The sequence below is a fragment of the Varanus komodoensis genome, unplaced genomic scaffold, assembly GCF_004798865.1.
Source record: "Varanus komodoensis strain SLA01 unplaced genomic scaffold, ASM479886v1 scaffold5, whole genome shotgun sequence".
NCBI classification, from domain to species: Eukaryota; Metazoa; Chordata; class Lepidosauria; order Squamata; family Varanidae; genus Varanus; species Varanus komodoensis.
This window is the reverse complement of record NW_025336087.1, coordinates 22,653,251-22,678,875: the sequence shown is the minus strand read 5'-3', so window position 1 is coordinate 22,678,875 and position 25,625 is coordinate 22,653,251. Positions and strand designations below refer to the sequence as shown.

Genomic DNA, 25,625 nt, shown 5'->3' with positions numbered 1-25,625 from the left:
CTGGATTTGATGTCAATATTTGTGGAAATGCAGGTGACATTGACAGCTAGGAAAAGTTTTTATGAGTTGCAGTTTGCCTTTCATCCTAGGAAATGGATTGAACTTTGCTTCTCTTATCCATGTGTTGGTGGCTTCTGCTTGATCCCACATGTACCTCCCTGGATATTAAGATCTACGTAAAAGTCCCTGTGAAGTCAATTTGGTTCATGGACAGAAGAAATTAGTGGCTCCTGATTTATAAAACACTCTTCCCACTGAGCTATGCATAGCTCTGACACCAAAAGCTTTTAAGCAGTTTTTAAAATCTTATTTCATACTTTATTCTCATAAATATGGTCTCCTAATGTTGCTTGCTTAAAATGATTGACCTGCTCATATAATGTTATTTATTGGACTTTGTCCAATTTATTTTATAACAAATAAAATATGTTTTTATGATGTATGAATTAACTGGCACATTTCTAAAACAATCTTATGCTCTCTGGACTTTCTTCTAATGTATTTTATCATAATTATGTAACCAACTTTGCAATGGCTATATGCGAATCAGTAAAAGGTTTGCTAATCTGGTTTGGTATGAAACAATCCTGAATTTAGGAAGTAATTTGGACTGCCTATTGCTGCTATTCACACTTAGGTAGATGCTTTGGACTCAGACAACTGGTGTGTTAGTACCTAAGTTTCACATCCAACACATTTTTCATTGATCCTTGCAAGGCAGGCCTGGGCAGCTTTCAGAGGTGGTGGAGCTGCATTGCTCCTTACTTTTGGAAGCTCATGAAACAATGTATACTGTAGGGGTGGGGGATAATTCTGGGGTGAGAGCAACTTACCTCAGCTATTTGCATGCCAGTGATGTAATGGAATGTGGCCACACCATTATGTCAGAGGCAGTGTACCTTGCCCACCTGGACATTGGCTATGCTGTGGATAGGCTTTCCTTGGCTAGGAAAAACTCACACACAGTGAAGCTGCCTGGAGGAGTGCTCCAGCTACCATGAGTTGGTGCTGCTTTGTCTGAGCTTTGTTACCCCCAGTGGGGGAAGGTGCAGCACAGAAGCTGCCCAAAACCAGGTGGTGGCCAAAAAGCCACCACTTCAGTTAAGGGAACATTCAGTGCAGACTAAGCCAAGGACACTTAGCTGCTTCACCTTCACTGTATCCTTCCCTGTGGGAGAAAGCACGATATGGGTAAAGCCAGGCAGTGACTGGTGTGTTCTGGCCACTGCCTTGGCTTGGCAACATTTCACTCATACTGTTTCCTTGCCAGTGGAATGGAAGGCACAACATGGGAAAATCATCCCAACCCCAGATGGCAAGTGGAATGCATCTCCCAGAAGTAGCAAAGCCTCTACCACTTACATCTCCTCTACCTGAAGTGCTCATTCCTCCAGAAAGTAGGGCTTAGAGGCTAAACCCTTGCCCTGGGTGGATCCAAGAAAGTTCTGCTGGCCAGATGGTGAACTTTGTGAGGCAGATAAACCCAGATGTTTGTTGATACTTTCTAAGAACTCTGCAGGGCTAGTGAGGCAGGATATACCTTTCTAGAAACCATGTTTATTTTTTATGAGCAGGATTTGCCTTTTTAAATTCTTGATCATTTATAATAATGTTTTCTACTAATTTGCCAAGAACAGATATTAAGCTGATTGGGTTAGAACTTTCTGGATTCCCCACTCCCTGGATCCCTTTTCAAAAAATGGAATTACATTGGCCATTCTCCAGCCCTATGGTACAGAGGCTGATCCTAGGGTCATATTACATAGTTTCATTGGGAGATCAGCAATTTCACATTTGAGTACTTTAGAACTAGGATGGATATAATCTGGAGCCAATGATTTGTTAGCTTGCAAGTTGTCAATAAGGTCTAGGACTTCATCTTTTATCACCACTATTTACTTCAATTCTTCAGGTTCCTTTTCTGAAATATCAGTGCAGACACAGCTATGTGCCCTACATCTTCTGCAGTGAAGGAAGTTGTAAAGAATTCATTCAGTTTTACTGCAATCTCCTTATCCTTTGTTACAACTTCTTTTACTACATTGTCATCTGGCAGTCTAGCCACCTCCCTAGTTGGTTTCTTGATCAGGGACCTAGACTATCTACAGTAGGGATGCTGTTCTGAAAAGGTGCTATACAAAGCAGAAGAGTAAATTCTTCCATTTCTGGAGTAGCTGGAGTAGTCAAGGAAGAGTTGAAAAGCACTGGGCACTGAGAAGTGTCAGTGCAGCACGTAAAAGCAAGAGGATCATATGGCTATGTGGGAGATACTGACCCCGTTTCTGGTGCGCAAATGAGGTTGATATTTTGGACTGTTTTTCTGGTGTTTGTCATATGTCAGGCATATAAGACAACCCCCAATTTTGGCTTCTTTATTTCCAGTTTCAAGCATCCTCTTATATGTCAATATATATGGGTATATCTCTAGGGGGGAAAACAAATATCTCTAGAAAAAAGCAGGAATGTCTCTAGAATCTTTGTGTCCACTGAGAGACAAGACATGTGAGTGAGGCTGGCTAGTGCCGAGATAAACAGTGGCAGCCCCAAACAGATCCCTTAGAGATATTTCTGGTTTCATGCAAGAGATAGTCACAGTTTTCCACTTTTGTGAGGGTCCTGTGGTTTTAAGCATCTGCTGGGGGGCTTAGAAACTATTCCTCACAGATACAGGGGTTCTATAGGATGAAAAGTTCTTACCTGGCATATAAGACAAGCACCCAATCTTTAGCTTGCTATTTCCCATTTCAAGGGGCACATTGCATGCTGGTATATACAGTTACCAGTCCACTCTACACAATGGATAGAGCACACTCACGAAAGACTGTGAAAAATAATTATTTAAAAAAAAATCAGGAACACATTTGTGCAATTTTATTGGTCTCATTGTTTTTAGGATAGCAATTGGAGTGGGGAGGGGGAGAAAAGACACTGGTACACCAGGTGGAGGACTGAAGAGAAGAATGATTAAGCCACAGAACTTAATTGTGTGTTGAGCACACCATGAGTTGTTCTGCAGTTGACCTACATTGGGTAGGTTATTCATAGGGTGCCTTAGTGTGTCATGCAAGCCTGCTTATTGTGTATTTGGAATTCCTTTGCACATTGTCTGCTTGCATTTCCTATGTGTTCCATTTTGTTCTCATTTGGGCAAGCAGGTCTGTTATGTGAACATACTTTGGTGTTCTCAACTCTCTTGTCCTATGAGACAGACACAAAGAGGAGATTGGAAGCTTTTGCTTCTATTTCTTACTAATTATGTGAGTGTTATATTTGAACCCAGATAAACTGTGATTAGCTTTAACTAGAAATGGACAAATTCCTATTTTTTCAGGCTTGTCAGTTTCACATATATTTAACCATAAGTCCTTTCTTTGGAATTTCTGCATTATTTTATTTACGTATTAGATTTATATCCTGCTTTTTTCTTACAACAAGCTCAAAGCAGCTTACATCATTCTCCTCCTGATGCTCTCAGTCTTATTCCTAGAACAACAACATTTTGAGGTGGGTTGTCTGTGACTGGCCCAAAGTCACCCAGTTGGCTCCATGGTAAAGCAGGGACTAGAACCCAGATCATTTGAGTCCCAGTCCTGTGCTCTTAACCATTGCACCACACTGGCTCTCAAATTACTCTTTGAATTAAAACACACAGAAACACACATCAACCTCCCCACATTTTTTGTTTTAAATTTTCCCTAATATGAATGTTTTTGTATGCAGCTTTCATTGATTTTTGCACAATTTAAATCAAGAATTTTATCACTCAAAGTATAACTCTGTTCCAGTCTACCTATTAGTCTGTTAAGTGCAAATTAGATTGTTTCATTTTAAAATATCTAAACTACTGAACAAAGCCAGCTTCCAACTATGGTTCATCAAGTTGGCTTTTTCAATAAAACCTCATTAAAAGATTAGCTTCAGTTTAGGGTTCAGACATAGTTTTTGTCTAAAGTTAATAAAAAGACAAAGCAAAAGTTGTCATCCTTGTGGGCATATCTGGTAGGAGCACGTGATCCTGAAGCTCATGCAGCGCAATGCTGAATGATGGTTTGGCATTATGTCTGAAAAAGGCCACTGAATAATGAAGCATTTGTTGCTCATACATGTCACTGTCATAGCGTTGGATGTATATCAGTTAAAATTTGAAATATACTATTTGCATGTGGGGAAATTCAACTTGTAACCTAGAGGCTTAAGAAGGAGGACATGCCAGTATGTAGCTAGAACCTGTCTTTTCTTCTTTTTTTTTAGTAATTATTCTATAGTAATAGAATATAGTAATTATTATAATAGAATATAGTAATTATTCTATTATAATTTTTAAGGTCTTAAAATGCAAGTGAAGCCCTGTAGTTGGCAGTGTACATTCAGTCTATGTCAAAAGAATTCCTTTAAAGTTAAAAGGGAATATCAGAACTGATAAATTAGTTTCATGTAGCATTGTCAAAATAAAATTCAGATGTTTCTTTGTTTTTAATATCTATGTTTATAAATTATTTTGCACAGTGGAAGAAAGTAGAAATGTTTTATTCAATGCATTTGCCTTTTTATGGCCTGCCACTGAGTTTTGCAAGAGTGAAAGTGTGATTTATATTTGTACAAGGCACCATCATTTTTAATAGTGAAGTGTCACAGTTTTGTAACTTAGTGCAAAGCATGTTTTAGTATCCTCACAATAAAACGATTCATTCTATTGTATTTGGGTCATTTCCAAGGATTTCATTCACAGTCATAGGTTTTTCTTGTACCAAAACAAATTTAAATGGCAAACAACTTTTTGTTTGTGTCTCTTAAATAAGTCAACTAAAAAATCTTAAACAATTTATGCACTATTTTAGGTGTTATTCATAGTCTAGCTTTCTCCTTCCCAAAATTAGTTATAAGTGATACATGTCCAAAACCTACTCTTGTAGGGCTTGTTTTAGTTGTTAAAAATAAATCTGGTTAAATTCTTATCTTTTTCCAAGATCCGATTCCTTAACAATTAAACCAGCTAATCCAAATTGCATTTACTTTATACCAGTTTAGCTAATGTCATTTCAGAAATAGGCTCAATAGTATCAAATGGGTTGTTTTTAGTTTTTTTATACAATTTCTACCAGCATGTTTATAATGAACAAAGTATTTTAAATAATTGTCTAATTTTCAATTTTTAATGAAATCTTCCTATTCCTTTATGTTTAGAATCTGATTCTTTCTCGACCTTCTATACAATTTCAAGGACTCCAAGGGGTGAGTATTTAACTTTTTACAAATAGCTATTTAGATATTTAAAAAGCAGACGATAGCTGCAACTGATAGCTTCATATCATTTAAATGGTATGTAGTGAGCGGCCATATGTGCACAATATGCAATTGAAGCCTCCCTCTCCAGTTGTGCTTGTATTGACAGCGATAGAAAAATATATGAGGCAGCATTTTCTCAGACTGACTGCCTTCAGAGAGGTATTGAACCTTTAGTTTTGAGGGATTTGTGAATGTTGTATTTATTTCTGTTGCTGTGAATATACTGCCCTGGTAATTTTAACTGAATATAATTTTATCACTTGTAAGCTGCTTTGTAAACTTTGGTGCAGAATCTAGTTAGAAATCTTAAAATGCAACAAGTTATATAGAAAGTTTACATGGCACTTGTTCACTCATATTGCTTTGCTGAGAAATCCTATCTTGTTGATCTTTCCACCCACACTACAGCTTGCACCAAACAGAAGTAATATATTTCGATATGCGATAACTATGCCCTTGGTACTCATAAAAATGTGCTCTGACATCAACATCAGCTGTAGCAGGGACTGGCCAGAGGATCCCACAAAAGCCACCATGGTGCTTGGAGAATAAATAATCTTTGAATTAGGAAGCCCGGGGCACTGCACTAAAGTCCATGGAAAAAAGTAGTTCTTGCTTTGAACAATGAGCAACTTTGTTTTGTGCTGCCTATACTTCCTCTTATCCCAGCCTTTTGTTTTCTGATATGTAGCAGCTCCATAAAATTACTAGGTAACTAAAGATTAATGCTCACACATAAGCTACAATAAACATAATATGTAGGCATGTTCAAAGAAATGATGAAGTTGGTATGTGTTCATAATTCATATATGGAAAAAAGAAATGTGACTTTTTCACTAAACTTTTCCACTGTAATGAATTTTCTTCAGTCTGTTTGGAAATCCAGAAAGGTAAGCCTAGAATAACAGATGAATAGATGTAAGATAGAGAGGTTTTGAGATTGTGCCAGTGATTGCTAGACTAAAAATTCAAGTCTTAGCAAAAAAAAAAAAAAAAAAAGGTACAGAAATGAAAGCTTTTGTCATTGAGTTTGTTCCTAATTATGCTGAATATGAGAATTCAGATGTGTCTTAGTTTATATTTCCAAGACAGATCTAAGTCAGTTCAGTGCTTGGATGGAAAACCACTTGGGAACTTTCATGGATGAAAGATAATAAATGAAGATGTGTCCTGAGTTAATATCAACCCATAGTCAGTGTTTTTAGTATTCCAAGCCAACACTACTGCTCTAAAATTTAGAGTCTGTTGGTCTGCTTTGTGTTAAGAAGGCTGGACTTCCAAAGTAACATGATGGGAAGAAGGGAAATGAAATCAAATATGAAGCTTGCAGTGGGAGAGAGATTTAATGAGCCAACTTGCTAAAGTCACTGCATTGTTCTAGATTGAGAAGTGATGTCTTAGTTGGTGGTGCTTCAGATCAAATAGTCTCCTCTGCTCTTTGGGGCTGGCTGCCACAACCAGTGTAGTATAGGTGGTAATTTAAAGCCTGCTACGTGGTATTCAAATACTGCTTCATGTGGTTACTTATTTTCTCAGTGTCTGTTACTATCATAAGGTATAAAATGGTGGTGTTATTGTTATGTGCCATCATCTCCAACTTATGGCGACCCTATGAATGAAAATCCTCCAAAATGTTCTGCCCATAACTGCAGTATTCAGCTCTTCCAGGCTCATTGCTATGGCTTCCTTTATGGATTCAATAGATTTATGGATTCAATGGATGAATCCATATGGATTTGATGAATCCATAAAGGATTTAATCCATCTCATATTTATGGATTCAATCCAACTCTTCCCTTTTGTCTTCTGCTCTTGACTTCCCCTAACATGTTTGATTTCACATGGTGTTACTTACTGGTAATTTCCAGTTCTACACAAAACCTTTGCATTTTTTATGAATATACATTGCAAATACTAACAAATGAAACAGCTGCTATGTGGCTTTTTCATAAACCAGTTGTTCCAGCACATTGGGAAGCTATTTTCAATCATTTGTCCTTTTTTAATTTTTGCATTAAGTCTGAAGTTGTAGGTGTATATTTTCTGTCTTTCTCTTAGTGCATCCTAGTTACTGTTTAACCACAAGGTGCACATAAATCAGTCATCTGTACTAAGCAGGCCACACTACCTATGTGTCTTCCTCAGAACTGACAGATTTCTGATAATCTGTTTGCAACAATGTTGCCTACTGCTATTTTACTGCCTAATTATCAGTGTTTTATTAGCTTACAGGCCAGTAAAGTTTGATCTACTCAAAGTCTTAAATTTCAGTGCCAGGTTTATAAATACTCAAACCAAACTGGAATCATTCTGTTCTTACCTAATGACCTGTCAAGGACTAGACTGCCCTGTAGATAGCCAAATATCAGAAGTCCTAAGCACAGCTTCAATTTAAAAAAAACAAAAAAAAAACCTGTGGGTAGATACTTGGGAAAGATAATTAGATGCAACACAACCTGTACAAATATGAAGTATTTCACATATATTGTGCATCAGTTATATTTACAATTGTCTTTGACAGTGTTGCTCTGAAGATTTTTGGTAGTACACAGATATTCCCAAAATTAAAAGCTTCTGTGAAAATTACACTTTCCATTTTAAGAGGTGGTTTATTTTATTGCTATAATCTGAAATGTGTGAATTTTCCTGTAATGTGCTGACTAGCAAACTATTTCATTTTTGCTGCCTCTTCATCCCCAATCGTCCAGTTTATTGTATTTCATAGAAAAATAAGAACTGCTGCATTTCTTTTGCCTGATGTACTTCTGAAACCTTTCTTACTGACGTGAAACTTTTTCGGAGAGTACATTCACAAAATGCTTCTTCCTCTCCCTTTGCTTTTAGGAACACACACATAAACACATGGGTCCATCTTGATCTAGCATTCATAAGCTGCCCATAGAACCTTCAGGTTATGGGGCAGTGTAGAAATGGAATGAAATAATAACTAAATACATCAGCACTGTCCATGCTTATAAGCAGAGGCCTTCTAGGGTATAAGCCAGGAGCCTTTCTTAGCCTTATGTGGGAATGCCCGGCATTGAACCTGGGCTTTTCTGCAAGCAAAGCATGTGTTCTTCTACTGAGCAATAGCACTTTCCCATGGATTGCAGCAGCCATCTTCCCCAGCCAGCAAAACCAATGGTTTAGGTTACGGGACTTAATACCTGGAAGGCTTCATATTGCCAAACCCTGTTTTAGATTCAAAGATGAGTAAAGTTACAACCCAGTCCTATACATGTCTTTTCAAAACTGGCATTGAGTACACTGCTGTGACTTCCAGATAAGTACTGGGGGTACAAAATCATACAGGAGTTTAAATTAAGTACAGGATTGAAGCCTTAAGGAAATTAATTGAAATTTTTTGAAACGTCTTCCCTCTTGCACCTTCTTCCCCCTTTCATAAGAACACAATAAACTATCTCCTACCAAGTTACACCTTTGTTCCATCTAGCCCAGTGTTGTCAATGTTGATTGGCAGCAGCTTGCAGGGTTTCAGGCAAGAGTTTATTGAACTCTACATGAAGATGCCAGTGACTGAACCTAGGACTTCTTGCATGGAAACCACTAAGCTGTGGCTCTTGCCCTTGTTTAAAGAGAGGCTTCAGGGAAGGTATAGGTGGCTGCAGAGGAAATTAGAGGATGGGAAACTTGCATGAACAAAATCATTGAGAGTGAAGCCATAGATATGAAATAGGACAGGACACCAATGCAGTCACCTCAGTTTAATAATAACTTAGTTCTGTTGCCCTGATTAAAAATACCTCCTGCTGATAGCTAGTTCTGTGTTAAAGCAAGACCCTAAGTCATGGGTTCTCAAACTACGGCCCGGGGGCCGGATCTGGCCCACCATGGCCATTTACCCGGGCCACCTCAGAGGTTTTCAATGCACTGTGTGCCTCACCCCCCACGCGGGGAGGCAGTAGCTTGCTTGCAAGAAGATCATTTTGGACTTGCTCGGAGAAAACAATCTCCAAGTGAGCAAGCTGCTGCATCGCATGCCCGCCACTACATCACGACACATGCCTGCCGCCGCCTTACCTTGCCTTGCCTCCCCTTGCCACGCATGCCCATCCACACACGCGTGCACCCTGCCAGCACCACCTTTCCGGCCCGCACGCAGAACTGGCACCTTTCAACTGGCCCCCTGGGGAAAAAGTTTGAGGACTCCTGCCCTAAGTGAAGGGGGGCAGGTGCATAGGCAGCTTGTATATATGATCAGTTCTTGTTACTTGTGTCTTGGTATACAAAGGAATTTCCCCATATGTTAGGCCCCAAACAAGCTGAGGTAGTTGCTACTCTTAGAAAAGTATCCATGAACATACATAGTACACTGAACCTCATTGAGTGCTCAGAATTGGTGGCTGGCCTACTTGTGGATGAATCCGACTTTCTTGACCCATTTCACCTGAAAGGCCTTGAGCCCTTTGTAGAAAAAAGGCAGGATATAAATCGAAAAATAAATAAATAAAATATTTATTTATTTATTTATTTATTTAAAGCATTTCTATGCTGCCCCCATCACAACAAAGCCTCGGGGCAGCTCACAACATACATAGAGTACAATCAATAATTTAAAAACTGGTACCATCTCAACTATATATTAAAATTAAATATAAAATTTAATTTAAATTAATTTTTATTTAATTAAAATTAAAAATAAAATTTGGGCACAGTTTTTGGAGAGAAGCTTGGTTTCTTTGTGGATGGCATTTGCTGAGAGATACAGACATGGAAAATGGAATGCTCTTGAATTTCTTGGACCTCATGGGAACTTTTGATACTATTGACCTTAGCATACTTCTGGTAGGCTATGAAATTTTAGTATTTGGAAGCCTCACTTTGTTATGAATTCTTTTCCATTTGGGTGGCTGATCACAAAGGATGGTACTCAGGGAGCACTTCTCAATCCCATGCAACTTTGCTTTGGGAAAGGCCATGGATCAGTGGTAGAGCATATGGTTTGTGCACAGAAGGTGCCAGTTTCAGTCTCTCCAGTAGGGCTGGAAAAATTCCTGACTGAAACACTTGAAAGTTGTTTTCAAGGCAGCAATGACATTGCTCAGCTTGATGAACCAAAGTTCTTATTCAGTATAAGGCAGGTTCCTATGTTCCTATACTCATTCGCATGAATCCACCAAGAGATGAGTGACTAGGACTGAAAGATTTGATCATATGCTGCCAGTGTCTTATCAGCTGCACTGATTTTCAGTCTGTCTGTGGGCCCAGTTCAAAGTTCTGGTTTTTATCTTTAAAGCTTTTAACAGCTTTACATTTTCTGACAGGTGAACATGTTTAATTCTCATAGACCTCTTAACAGTCTTTGATTTTAACACTTTGAAACACTGTTTATGTCTGTGTATTTGAGTTACCTATTTTATTGTTCTCTCTGCTAGAAGTGTTTATGCCGCAAATTATTGTCTTAACAATATTTTGATTGTATACCAAAACTGCCGTGAAAACAATTTTATTGCATAGCTTTATACAAAAAGCTTGTGTATGTTGGGCAAAATATATTTCTATAAGTTATCACTGGGGTTCCCAATGTGGTACAATCTGCCAATAAACTCTTCTTGTCACACTCACTAAGCTCCCTGTCCTCCTTTTATTAAGGTTATTTTTTTAATCAATTGCATTCTTCTTTAAACTGGGAGGTTGACATGCTGCAAACTGAAGAACTGACTTCCAGCACAACCCTTATTTGGATTCAGAAGAGTATTCTGTGATTTGGAAATTCCAACCTCTCTTAAACTCTGTAGTTAGGTTTTTGGGCAAGTTACTTTTTTTTAGTCTCATCTATTTGCCTTCTGGGAAGATAGTCTTTAGTGACCAGCTATGCCTACCATGGTAGTCATTTTAGGAGTGGTCATGTTGCCCCATAGTTCCATTTTGTGAGAGCTCCCATACCAGTCCATTCAGAATATGTCCACTGACCCACAAAGTTTAAAGACTGCTGAGTAACTCTAATCCTAAATTATATTGATTTAGGTATTACTTTACATAGAAAACTGCATTCTCCTCCTGGTTGCAGCCACATCAAAGGCAACTCCAAGGGTCCTCTGTCCTTCAAGCTCCTCTTTTTTCAAAGGCAGAAGGGGCTGCAGTAAGATGGCAGCTGAATTCTTTATGTGTGCATAAAACATCATTTATGGCTCTTTGGAACTTACCCTGTTGATGTACATCTAATGTAAATGTGTGAATATGGCAAATATATGAGTTTGTAACTGCAAGTTATTTGTGAGTATGGATATAGAGAAAGTTACATTTGCTTTTGTCAAATGAACTGGTATGGTGTAGTGGTTAGAGTGTTGGACTGCATGATACTTGGGTGATCTAAGTTCTAGTCTAGCCTCAGCCTTGAAGCTCACTGGGTGACTTGGGCCAGTCCCTCACTCTCAGATTAATATACCTCAGGAGGTCTCTGTAAACCTCCTTGAGTTTCTTGAGACAAAAAGATAGGATACAAGCAACAAACAGTATACGAAATTGCACAAACTGTAGCTGATCTAGCTTTTTTTATTTTTGTCATCCATACTATTTTATACTTACAAAAATATATTCATATTTAGTTCCTTAAATGCTAATGCATTGGTATAGCTGTTTAAATAGATTAGTGCCATTATTATATTTACACAGTCATTTATGAAACATTTTATGCCACCTCTTGGCTCCAAAAAAGATCCCCAGTTCTTTTTAAAAAAAGTAAATGATAGGTTTCATATCAAATGGAGTCAAGGTCAACCTCATCTAGTTAGAATAAATTTACTCTACAAATTCCTGCCCAGAAGTAATCCCCACTGACTTCAGGAGTGGTGCCTAGTTGGCTATAGCTCATATACCAAAGACATGTTTAGTTCTGAAGTCAAAAGAGAATTGGAGAAAGATATTGGAGAAAAGAAAACATACAAAGAAAATATGTACATAAATGATGCACCATAAAGGCTCAGAGTTTGGAACGATAGGCACAGCATAAGATTTATTCAGCCACAACCTTATTTACATACTCATGGAATATATTGAAGCTGATTTTCAAAGGCTTTCCATACCTTGTCCCACCCCTCCTGTTCCCAAAGAATAGACAGACATTGCAAGGGAGTATAAGTTAAGTCTGTTTGCCTGTTACCTAAAAGAAGGGCAACAACCAGAATTACTTTTGCGCTTTTCCTTCTCATGTTCTTGCCTTGCATCACTGCCAGGGGGATAGGATTGTGCACACAAAGATGTGCTTTAGGTGTACAAGACTTGTTGTTAGCTGTGGGTGTTTTCTATCTTAATCCTTTTGATACCTGTTCTACAACATTCCCATTTGTGGAAGAAACTTAGATTAGTTTGCTGGACATGGACAACATCTTTGACACAGTTTCCTTTTGGTTATTTTATTTAGACATTTTCTGGTGTTGCTTATGTGTTCTAAACACTTGCTCCATAACCATATGTTGTTCTACAATAGGGCCACATGACAGAGTTTTCCCTTCTCTTTGAATATACATTATCTATACTTGTCATAGTAGAGTACTTTATAATCTCTGCTAGAATACAGCATTGGTTGCAAGCAATGGAACAGCATAGCTGCATTATGCTGTCCCCATTATGCTTTTGTACAAAAGCTATTCTTGGAAGTTGCTAGGTCCTGAGTGATTCTTAAGCTAACTTTAGCATTAGATTTGCTTGTGAATCCACTTTTTAAATGTTTGTTTAAAACTCCTGAATTTTTTGCTGTTAAAGGCAAGTATCAGTGCTAATATTTGCACAATTCTTATTTCTTGGAAGGACAATAGCTATTACCATTTATCTTATCTCTTACTTTGTAGCAACAGCTAAAGAACAAGAGGAGATAAGATGCATTTAAAAGTATCTGTTACTTCTTTGCTTAGAGATACTTACCTACTTGCCCTATACTCCATGAAATACTGACATCAGAGGAACATTTTTAAAATGAAATTATGCAGTTGACAATTATATTAGAAAAATGTTCACTTTAATCATAATGTAGACTAAACTATCCTTTTCAGTTTGTAAACCAGGAAATCTTTGCAACTGAATTTTTGATCTTAATTTTAAACAAAAGTAATGTCTAGAAAGTTATCCTGGGTCCAGGATATTGAATGGCTAGCTATCTAGCACTGCTTCTGCTATGCTCCACAGTCGATAACCTTGGAATACTAGCTATTTCCCTTTGTCAGACAAAGGGAGGAGAGGAAGCAAGTTGTTAAAACAAATAAATGTTGCTGTAAATGTAAACTCATTACATAGAGATTAATATGGTGATGCTGCAACTTTTTTGGTACCTCACAACCATGGGGAAGTAGAACAAGAGCTGTTTGAATTCGTTCCAGCTTGTTCTATGCCTAACCAGAGAAAGGAAGTCAAATCATGAGTTCTGCAGGATCTTGAAATCCAAAAATTGTTTAATTAGAGCTTTGTGTCCCAAAGAAAATTCTTTGAATTGTAATATGAAGAGCAGGGTTTCATTTCCGATTCTTTGTTGCACTGAGTGAGTGTCCCTTTGGCAAGCTCTCATCTCTTGGTTGCAGTTCCATCTGTTATATGGGAATAATGTCCCTACACTGCAGGTTTGCTGTGAATATGGAAAAACACAATCCTTGATTATTAATAATATTAGAATTATAAGTAATCATGTGTGAACCTTCTTTTAATTGCTTTTTCAGCTTGTCAAGATTCCCAAAACTGATCTCCCAAATGAAGTGCATACTTTTAATTTCTATTTGTCAAATGTTGGCAAAGATAATCCTCAGGGAAGCTTTGACTGCGTCCAGCAAACCATTTCAAGGTAATGCTTTTTTTCAGTGTGGAACTAAAATTGTTGGCAAATTTATTGTGTCTATGAACTTAAATAGCTTTTTCAAGAAATGGTTAAAGCAGTCCTTTAAAAAGAAATAACCTATTGCTTTTTTTCTTGTCATGTTAAACTATCCTGGTAATAAGTCACCATGGGTTGATTATTATGGAAACAATCCATGATCCTCAGATGATCAGACCAACTGTGAATCATCCCCCATTCTTTCACCCCTGGTTCTCCAGGCAGCATCCCAGGGGACTTAACAGCTAATGACACCTTATCTTCTCTTCCCACTGCAAATATGAGCTCTTTTTTCACTGGCCGTACCATTTTGCCTTTCTCATCTTTCATGACAGTGAAAGTCTTTCATTTTCATGAAAGTCTGTGAAAGATGTTAAAGTCATCAAGCATTGCATTGAGGGGATGTTACGGGCTTGCTACGTTTTTAATTTACCCCAAGTGTACACAAGTATGCCTATGCACACTTATGCATTTTTGTAAATCCAAACTGGGCAGCTTCATTTAGCCATTGTCCTAGGGGTATGCTCATTGTCAAAGTGCAGGTGGCATCCACTGTGGGCATTCACTCAGTGAAGCTGCAACAAGGTTTATTTTTCACTTTGCTTTCCCCTGACAGTTGTCAAAAGGCAAGCTGTCAAAAGCCATGAGTGATCGTTGCTCATGAAAGCAGGTGGCCCCTTTTTACCCCCTTTGCAGAAGATGAACCTTATTCAAATGCCTTGCATCTCCCCTTCCTTTCTCCAGTACTTTGAATGTTCAGGAAAGTGTGCAGCACTCCTTTTTACAGGATCATGGAGTTTTGACAGGTTAAAACTCAAATTCACTTAAAGCAATTTTTTAGACAGGGCTAATCAGGATTTTTCCTACAGGGATGGTGTGTGTGTGTGTGTGTGTGTGTGTGTGTGTGCACATGCGTATGCATGTGTTGTGCCTCTGTCAAATAATCCTGATTAGCACTGACAAAAACTCCATTATATAAGGAAGCCTGAACTTAACAAATGTCAAAGCTCGAAGCTCCCATGAAAGAGGTTGCTTAAACTTTTTTACCTTCCTGAGTGCCTTTAAATTTTGCCAAATATTCTGTCTAGTTGACATTAATGAATGGTAGCAGTTTTTGTAGCATGAGAGCTTATGTGACTCTTAAGGCAGGTTTTATGTCATGCTAATCCACCCTTCAAATCAGCCACAATAGGCTGGCTGTTTTCAGAACAATCCACAGTACAAATGATCAGGCTTGCTGAAGCTTTTATCCTCCGCCTTCACCGGCCATCCTCCAGCCAGCTCCAGCATGTATCCCAAGAAGTTCTGCAGAAGAATCTATCTTGACTTCTCAACCTTCCCCCTCTGATAGCTATGCCTTTTCATTCCATTTTATAATTTGAGATTAGGCAAATCAATTCATAATTCTTTATTTTAACTATTCCCCCACACTTATCTGTCTGATACGTGTACATTGCCTTGTCAGTGCCCTTGTATGTTGTAACTGTCAACAGGACCTCAAAGCACAGTTGGTAACATACAAGGAAATTAACAAAAGAAGGCTACATATAGGTTAATTTACATAGAGCTGCAAAGGACTGGGGGACAAATAATAACACCAAAAATGGGAAGAAACACAATTGGAGTAAGTATGCCAAAGATTGTGGAGTGGGGGAATATCTCCCGCTTGGCAATGCAATCTCCTGTCTTTCAAGTGTTGAACTCTTGCTTTTGGAGTCCTTCCTTTGAACACTTCCCCAAGTCTCCAGAAGTTCCAGATAGGGGAGGTATTGGCTCCTTCCCTTTCTATAGCTCCTTTTCAGAGCATCTCATGCCACTGTGCAAATTTCCCCTCCATTTATTTTCCCACCTTTAAATTTGCACAAATAATCCCAACAGTTAAAAAATGCTTAGAAGGTGGCTAAATGAGACAAAGCAAATGGGGCATCCACATCAGTATATTTACAATGCCCTTCCATCTGTAGGGTTCATTTACTCTTCCCATGTAGCTACTCTCTTAGAATGTTTCAAAAACTGTCACAAGATTGGTGTGCATCTGCTGAAGCAGAGTAGCGGCCCTGAAAAGGAATCATGTAAAGAGGGAATTAGTAATTCCCATTTCTGCAGTAGCTGGAAAATAGAGCAAGTATTGAAAGGTAGAAGTCACTGAAAAGTATCAATTCAACACTTAAAACTGAAAGGGGAACTTGCTAAGAAGAAAATACTGTTCCCCTACCTTTTGGTGCGCTTATTCCATTTGCCTTTCCTGCCATATTTGATACTAATGAATTGTGCTCCTGGATCTCTTCTTTTTCTTCCTATTATTTCTGTAGAAAACACACTGAAATTGCATGACACAACAACCTGTCATGGCTAGCTACCCATGCAGGGTTCTCATGTCTTGGTGTAAACCCAGTTTTGGAGATGTTCCACAGGGTTTGTGTGTTTAGTAAAGAGCAGACAAGAAGAACTGTTTACTTTGAATATTTAGCCTGCTAAAATTGGAGAATACACCCCGGATACTGCTGATGAATCGTTTCTTTGCTATAGAATGGAATGAAAGGCATGTTAATATGTATTCTTAGCACCAGTGCATTAAGTGCAACTTGATTTTTTTTAAGTTGCTGTGGCCTCTTAAACTGTTGTTGCTTCAGCTTCTGTAGACACCAGACTACTTTGGTTAATGCACAGAGGGGGCTGAGAATATGTACACAGTTTGCATGATTGCATTTGTAAGTGCTTGATCTTGAAGCACTATAAACACTACTGCTGTAAATCCCCAGAGAATTTCAGCTATTGTATAGAAATTGCTGTAATACTAATGCTGTGTTCATGTGGGATATGAATGATATGAGCTTATACTTACCAAGTTACAGGAACTTGACTTACAGGAACCCAGTTTTCACAGTGATAACAACCCATTTTTAATTAACTGTTGAGTGTTGCAGGCTTAGTGTGTGAATTGTATCCCACCCCAAACAGTGCACATACTCTTCCACTGTGGTAAACAGCCCTGGAACACCCCATCCACGGGTTGTTTATGTGACATCCAAACCTAGAAATCTGAGTTGTTGGAGGACAAACAGCCCCAAGTTTGACTCTTGTGCCACTTACCTAGAGGTCAACAGTGGTGGAAAGCTATTGATTTCAAATGTTAACTATGGGCTTTCCAGTGGCATTTGATTGGCCACTATGTGAAACAGGATATTAGGTTAGACAGAATTTTGGTCTGATCTAGAAGAGGTGTTCTTCTGATCTTCATCAATCTTATGCTACTTTGCTTTAAAAATGCAAGTCACTTTGCTGCTGCGTGGCGAGGCAGGGGCAGGGGCGGGCACACACAGAGATCGTTTTCCCCGAGCGAGTCCAAACTCGAAGGAAACAATCTCCTTGCAAGTAAGCCGCTGCACGGCGAAGTGCCGGCTTACTCACAAGGAGATCAGTTTGGAGTTGCTCGGAGAAAAATTCCGCGAAAGACTGAAACCGCGAATGCAGAACCGCAACTTGTAATAGTGCTCCATGCTATATATTTTAAATAATTTTCTTTTCTTCCACTGTTGGGTAGTACTGGATCCTCACAGCTCAGTTGCCTGGGATTTATACAGGACAAAATTACGGTATGTGCAACAAATGATTCTTACCAAATGACTAGAGAACGTATGACCCAGGCAGAAGAAGAGTCTCGCAATCGAAGTACAAAGGTCATAAAACCTGGCGGACCATATGTAGGTATGACTCTCTTTTTCCCCTTCTATAATAGCCTGTAACTAACCACAATGCCAGTTCATGTGTTAACTGCTGAGACTTCTATAGATGCTGACACACAAGTCCTATAAGCCTTTATTTTCCAGTGATGCTTACTGCTACGGTTCTGTGTATTTGTTGTCTGACAGTTTGCCAGCTCCATCTTAGTATCAGTGTGTGCCATGACCATTCACCAACTTCTCCACTATGATTTCAAGCCCATTGCAGGTGACAGCTGATGGGGTCTTCATGTGTGTCTGCGTGTACTGTGGCTTCTGTGACATGATGGAAATAAGCTTATGTTCAGATTTATTTTTCTTCTTCAGAAACCAATGACAGTGGAGATAGAATGATTGTTCAGTGTAATTGTCAACATGCCATGACAATTGCAGACATAAGCTCCCCCCCCCATGGACCGTCACTCCCTCTGCAAGGGACTTGACACACCAAATACCCAGAATACCCTCTCCTGGACACATGGACCGAATGAGATAATTTTCATCACTTGATAGCCCACCATAGCTTAATTTACCCAGAGTGGCTGTTGTGTTGCACCAAGCACCTACAGTTCCATTTTTGCCTGGTCCCTAGCAGCAGTGGTTGTGTGAGGGTTAGAAAACCTTCAGATAACCCATTGTTTTAGGTTTATATCCAGCCCTCAAACCAACCCTGCATCCTGGGGTTGCACAACAACAAATTATGATAAGCAGGGCACCCATAAGCACCATGCCAAAGTGGTTACTTGTGGACACTTATTAAGATACAAATAGTCCCCGTGTATAAATTAAACTACAGTGATCTCTCATGACATGTGAATGCAATTGGTACTGAGATAGTTTTAAGTAAGTAGTTAGAAAGGGGAGAGTGGAAACTTGAGAGATAAAATGGCATCGAGCATCTGTGTTTGAAGAGATGCAGGTTTGAGGATCCATGGGATTGTAAGAATTACCAGCATTTGATCTGAGGGTGTGATTTATTTTTTTCCACATTCTGTTTACATGACTGCTCTCTAATGTTTCCTAGCCATGAATCAAGCTCGCTCTGTTCTGTTGGCTAGCTCCAGTTTATCTTTTACTTACTTGATTTTAGGAATCTTGCTTCTGGGCCAATTCAGAGTACCAGTCATTGGCTTTGAATCCAAAATGGCTTGTGAGCCCAGATTATTTGAAAAACCCTGCACCCATTCACTCCTGCCTGACCATTGAACTCTGTGAGCTGGTGGACACAAGAGACATGGCCCCATTCACAATGGAATGTTTTTTGCACTAACAATTCTCTTAGTTCTTGTTGTGAGGCCGTAACTCATGTCTCCAATTAACTCACACAGCAAACTAAAGACTTATGATGCAGCAGATAAGCTCTGGCTATGAGCTCCTCACAGCTCAGTTGCCCCCTCCTTTCTGAACTCTGAGGGGAAGGTCACGTGGATCTCAATCTCCTCTCATGTCTTTCTGTCCGTGGTGGGACAAACTTCTCTCCTGCCATCCCAATTGGTCTAACCGCCGCAATCTCCTCCGGAGCTGGGCGTTCCATAAATTCCCTGTTACGTCCTCCTGTTCTCCAGGACTCTGCCCAGCAGCTTCAGAGTCAGGAGGCGGGGGGGGGGGGCAACTTGTTCAAACACCTCAGAGTCTAGAGGAAGGGAAGCTGCACCCTGCTTAAACAACCCAGAGCTAGGGTGTGGGGAGGCTACTCGCTCGGAAGCCTCAGAGTCGGGCTGCAGAGGGGCCGGTTGGGCCCTGGGCACCAAGTATAAATCCCCTTGTTCCAGTGCCTGACTCTCATTGTGAGCTTCTGGCCTTCTCTCGCGTGCCAACGCCTCTGTTGAGCCATCTGATTGTTGAAATCTGGTTTTAGCTGACTAACTTAATGCTGATCGGTCTTTTAAATGTGTTTGTGTGGTGGGTGGGCTCAGGAACCTTTAAAATGAATTCTTATTATTTTGTTAGATGTTATTGTTGATATCAGTTCAGATTTTATATCTGTGCTTATCTGTTTTACTGGGTAAGCTGACTTGAAGAAGGTGTATGAATACATAAAATAAAAAATAAAGAATTTGGTAGGCCAAAGATTTCACAGACTGTCATGGACTGTGGTGATTTTCATCATTGTATAGTCAGACTGCCCACTATCACCAAGTTATTGTGATAAATGTATTAACATCCATGCTATTGTGATTAGAGCAAACAGAGTTGTGTAGTTACCTAGACCAGTTTGCACAAATACTGCTTAGTATTGACTAATTCTGTCCATTGCAAATACATTGCAAGACTTTATTTCAGTTTTGCATATATAGGTAATGAAACAAAATCTTTAAATTATTGGTTTTACTGTGGGCTAAATAACCTTGAAAGGGGTAATGAAGATTATAAATTAAACAGGTAGTGAAGTTTTTTTATATCTAATATGGCATAAATCTGAGTTAGATATATTTCTCTTCCATTGTTCAGTTTGGAAGCAAGTTTTGGTTGACTCAGTTTTGTCTGAGGTGGGGAAAAGATTATGGTTATCTTGTTTATTTTGTGTATAGGTAAAAGAGTACAAATTCGGAAAGCACCGCAAAGTATTCCAGATGCAGTACCTGAGAGGAAAAGGTCCACTCCCATCAACCCTGCAAGTACAATTCGCAAGACACATGCAAATAACAGTATTTCTCAGCGGCCATATAGGGACAGAGTAATTCATTTATTGGCACTGAAGACCTACAAGAAACCAGAGCTTCTTGCTCGCTTATTAAAAGATGGTGTTAGTCAAAAAGATAGGAATTCCCTTGCATCTATTCTTCAACAGGTAAGGATGATTGTTTATGCTTCTTACCCCTTCCTTTTGCTTACAAAAAATTCTTCATGATCTCTGTGCACAAAGTCCTTACCCCCACAGTGCCATCATTCCCAGAAAGTGTTTCACAAGGAGTGCCAAATCTAGCCCTCCTGGTGTTCCAGACTGGACCTCTGGGACCCACGCCCCCTTTTCTTGTCCTACGTGCTTTCTCCATTGGGTGGTTGCACAGTTTTTGCATGTTTTTTTCCTTCTTTCTGAAAAGTTCAAATGTTTCTTATAAGTCTTACTTACTGGCAGTAAGAGCTTAATGTGCTTTTTTGGTGGGCATTCTGGCCACATCCACCAGTGCAATGTAGCCCTCAGAGCTTATAAAGCAAGGAATGCAGTGCTATGGTTGAAAGAGGTTCCCCTCTTTTGATTTAGTATATGGATAAGTCTGCACAAGCCAGAGCAAGGCATCAGGTATATTCACTTGGGAGGACTTCTGCTGGGATTAGTTTCTAAAGAATTTGGCTTTGTATTGTGTTGCTGCCAGGATTCCTGGTATACAATAAACAATGGTTAATTAAACAAGCTAAATGTTGAGCCCAACATAGCTTATTTGGAAACTGAATATAAGTTGAAAGTCTGTCTCCTGGCTATGCAGAAGACTGAATGGAAAGGGAAATGGCATATGTAAGTCCAATGCTTTTATTTGGGCTCATTGAGACTCCTCCACATAGTGCTAAATCATGATTTAGCATGCAAATCAGGTTTGAGCTTTGAAATATTCTAATAGATTTCTGCACTAGTTCTTGCTATTTCGATCTGTCTCTCAGTATTTTCTGTGTCCTCCATTTGTTCTGGTGCTGCTTTTTGTATACTTACAGCAGTACAAATATGTACACAGGAGTAGAAAGAGTAAGAAAGCAACGAATAGCTCAAACCACCTCTCTTGTGAATAAGCAGCCTATCTTGCTATGTAAAATGGTAACCTTGTGTATTTATTCACCCTTAAGGGGTAGCCTAGAAACAATTTAACAAATACAAATAAATCTATAAACAAATTTACTCCCAGGTAAAGTAAGGGGCATTGGCTTGGATCAAAAGAATTGTGAGAAGAAGAATCAAAGAATGATAGCATAGTAGAGTAGGAAGGGACAAACAAGGACATTGGGTCCAACCCCCCACCCCTCCACTAGTCCAGGACAGCAACTATTCCATCCTACTCAGATGACTCTCCAGTTGCATCTTGAATGCCTCTAGGGTGGGAGAGCCCACGGCCTCCATAGTCAACTGGTTCCACTGTCATACTGGTTTGACAGTAATTTTTTCCTGATAGCTAGCCTGAATCTGGTTTCCTGTAACTTATGTTTATTATGTTGTGTCCTGCATTTTAATCTCATCTTTCCTCTTTGTAACAGCCTTTCAAGTACCTGCAGAATGCTATCGTATCTTGAGGTTTATTGATGGCGTCCCGATAACACTTTTGCTTGACAAAAACTACTCTTTCATGGTTCTAAAGAACTGTAATGTATTTAGGAGTTGGTGTGTCATTATAACAAGGCTGACTTTAGATTGCAGGATCTACTTGGTTTTCCACGAAAACCCTAAGTCCACTGATTAAAGCCATGTGCAAAATAGTGACTCTGGAAGGTGGACACAAAGTAGAGGAGCACCGTACATCTGAGCACATGCTCAGCCCAATTTACCTCCTGTATGAGAACTGGAATTCCCACATAAACCCTTTCATATACAAATCTACTTTTGTTTCCCCCAATTTTTCTCAGGTTCAACAGCTTAATTTAGGATGTAAACAAGGCTTTTTGTTGCACTATTTTTAAATTGTTTGGACACAGAAACCTTTGCTGATCTACTGCAAATCGCTTGTAGATCCACCAATAGATCCTGATCTAACTTCTGTCCAGCCCTTCATTACCCTATGAAAACATAGGAAATAAGCAAAGTACAGGCTTAGTTTATCAGACTTTCTGAGTTCCCTTCCATCTGGTAGGAAACAGCCATTCTGTGATTAGGTTCTCTGCTAGTATTTCTCATGATGTATGCTTTAAAATTGTAGGAAAGTTAATCTGAAAGTTAATCTGATTTTTCCATGGCCAAATCCAGAAGTATTACCTTATCTCAGTGATAAGGTGCTTATTGTCAAGGATGAAGTACAGACTAATGCAGTTCTTGTATCTTTTGGTATGTAATACAGTAGATGCAGACATATCTTAAATCTATATGCATTCCTCAAAGAAATGGCTTAGAAAATCTGATCCATTCCTATTCAAGCTAATTTTTTAAAAAGATCTTTGCAAGTGAAAGCACAAACATGAAAGCTGATTAGAAAATTATCTTAATGATTTAGGTACTATATTTAAAAAGCAGAATGGCAATGTGTGATAGCAATTACAGAGAACATGAAGCTTCTGAATATTGCTTTGAATCTCCAGGTATAATCAAGCCATTACAAGTTGGGACAAGGTAGCACAGGTGCATCCATACACAAGCACTGGTCCATATGTCATGATCAGCATAGAAAAGTGAGAAAGGCCTTCACAGTGGTATGGAATCCTGAAAACGCTATCTGGATCGCATGTACTTTGCAGTCTAAGAGGGGACAGGCACCCCCCCCCCCAAATTCAGCTGTCGGAGACAACTGTACATTTCTAATCAGCTTCTTATTCCCAGTTCTGATCATCAGTAAATACAGAGGGCCTATAGGGTGCCCTTGTCCTGTCTCACAAGCACAAAAAATTGAGCACACCCTGTTGCCAGTGCCTTGTTTGTGTCAGACCATCACAATTGAATAGAAAGCCAGCTGTTGCTTTAAGTATACAGTTTACTTTGGAATGATTGTGTGTGACCCAGACACCAAAGTATTTCACATATCAGAACAACCCCAAAGTTATGTAAAGCCTGTATTACTGTAATTTGTTCATTAAGTTCTAATGCTGGGTTGTCACTCCCCCACAACCAACAGTTCTGGGTTTAGATGTCACATCCCTGGATTACTTCCTTGAGTGAGAGTGGGCAGGCAAGAGCTGACTTGTTCACTTCCACTTATTCACAATTATCCGTTATTTTAAACAAACCATGAGTAGCCATAATGTCTAGACTGGGACAGTGTTTGTTTGTTTGTTTGTTTATTTATTTATTTAAAACATTTCTATGCCACCCCCATCGCAACAAAGCCTCGGGGCGGCTCACAAAGAATACATACATAAATAATGATAATATAACAATTAAAAAAAATCATTTAAAAACCCCCAGTGCATTCTTGGCTAAAAATTTTAAAATCCTAATTAATTCAATAATTTAACAATTAAAATAAGTTTTAAATAAAAAGGTCTTAGCCTGGCATTATAGTGACAATTCAAACAAGTACCCTGAAAAATGGATATCATTATCAGTTTACAGTGAATACATTCAAACCTACTGCTTGATTAATTTTGTGTAACTTTAGAAAACTCCAGTTTCAGTGCTCTTTTAAAATAGTTTGGACTAAACTTCCATCCCAAGATCATAATATTTTAAAATTATGTTGCTTTGACTGCTTTAATTAAAGCCCCTTAAGTGGCCACAGAGGGGACAAAAGTGCTTCCATGATCATTTTCTGGAACTGTGTGCATAAAAAGCTTCATGAGTGACAGAGATCCTCTCTTTGCCAAGTGCTAGTCTTCAAAGTAGGATGATAAAGGAATTCTACATTTGTAAAAATGCAGGCTTTCTTTCTGAAGGAACTATACAAAGATAACTGAGAAGTACCTTTCAGAAAGTTTGTCTGAGTGGAACATCAGAACCTAGCCCCTGCTGTTATGCCATTGCTTTGTTCCTAGTACAGCAGTTTTCACCACCAGAGAGACAGCCTGGTTTTAAACTAAACAGCAGTTTGTTTCTTCAGAAACTGCTGCGCCAACAACAATAAGCAAAGCTCCAGCTTCGTGTATAATTCTTCCCTGCGTATGCAGATCTTTTCTTTGGATTCTGGCCATAGTTTAAACACCTAGAATAGAGAAATAACCTTTCACTGGTTGGAATTTAAAAGTGTTTGCTGGAAATAATTGGATGAGTTGAGGCTAGCTACCTTCTTATGCATTTGTTAGTTCCAATTCAGAAAGGTCAGAAAAAGAAAATAATCTGTGACTGTATATGCATTCACATACATGGAATAATCAAAGCTATTTTTAGGATAGTCTGTATGCTACATGACAGCTCTTGGAATAAATCTGCCTATGACTTTTATACCCCACACAACATTTTTACGTAGTCCCTAATTTTCCAAAATCCCTGAGCTCAATTTTCAAAACAAGAATGTACACCCAGGATCTCTTAAGTGTTGAAACATAACTCATCCTTAATGTACATTCTAGCTTAAAGTGCTAGGTAGTTCTTCACGACATTAGCTAGTGATCCACCAGTAAATTTGAGTCTGCCATCTGTGAACAGATGTGAATCATATTTCCAGGGATTCAGATACATACAGACACATGCATCTGCAGGGAGGAAGGGAGGGAGATATGTTGTTGATATCATTAGCTCTCTACTGGTTTGTTTGTTAAAAGCAACATTGACTGAAAGTGCAGTTTTAGCTTAAACTTTTACCGATTTAGCTTACTACTTTTCACCAGCTTATTCTTTTCTAGAAGAGGTGCACACTGTCATATCTGTACAATTTGCCTATAGTATATGGAGATATTTTGAAAATGGCAACTGATGCAGGATGCAGCTTTCTCATTATAGTTAGAATATGTGCCCACAAAGAGCATCAGTTATTACTCTAGCTTCCAGGTTTAGTTCAAGATATTTGTGGGGGGCGGGAATGATTTGGGGAGTTACTTTTTAAAGTCCTAAATAGTTTGGATATGACATAAATTAATGGCATTTCCTCTGCTGATTCATTGCCTGTGATAAGATTGCCCAATAAGGTATTGTTAACACTGATGACCAAATAGGCCAGGTTCTTCTTAGTGGTGTCATCACAATGATGGCTGTCCCATCAAAGAGAATTTTGTAGGACTCTGTAAATAGC

The 25,625-nt window shown here is 38.9% G+C and overlaps 1 protein-coding gene across 1 annotated transcript in view; it reads left to right on the top strand.

The window, feature by feature from the left end:
* The window catches only part of ELL2 (elongation factor for RNA polymerase II 2), a 47,187-nt gene that overhangs the window by 5,177 nt on the left and 16,385 nt on the right, over positions 1 to 25,625 (top strand). The window contains exons 2-5 of the mRNA XM_044446830.1: positions 5,185 to 5,232; positions 13,956 to 14,077; positions 17,652 to 17,815; positions 20,361 to 20,620. Of these exons, the coding sequence (XP_044302765.1) occupies positions 5,185 to 5,232; positions 13,956 to 14,077; positions 17,652 to 17,815; positions 20,361 to 20,620 (594 nt within the window). The remainder of the gene's footprint in view (positions 1 to 5,184; positions 5,233 to 13,955; positions 14,078 to 17,651; positions 17,816 to 20,360; positions 20,621 to 25,625) is intronic.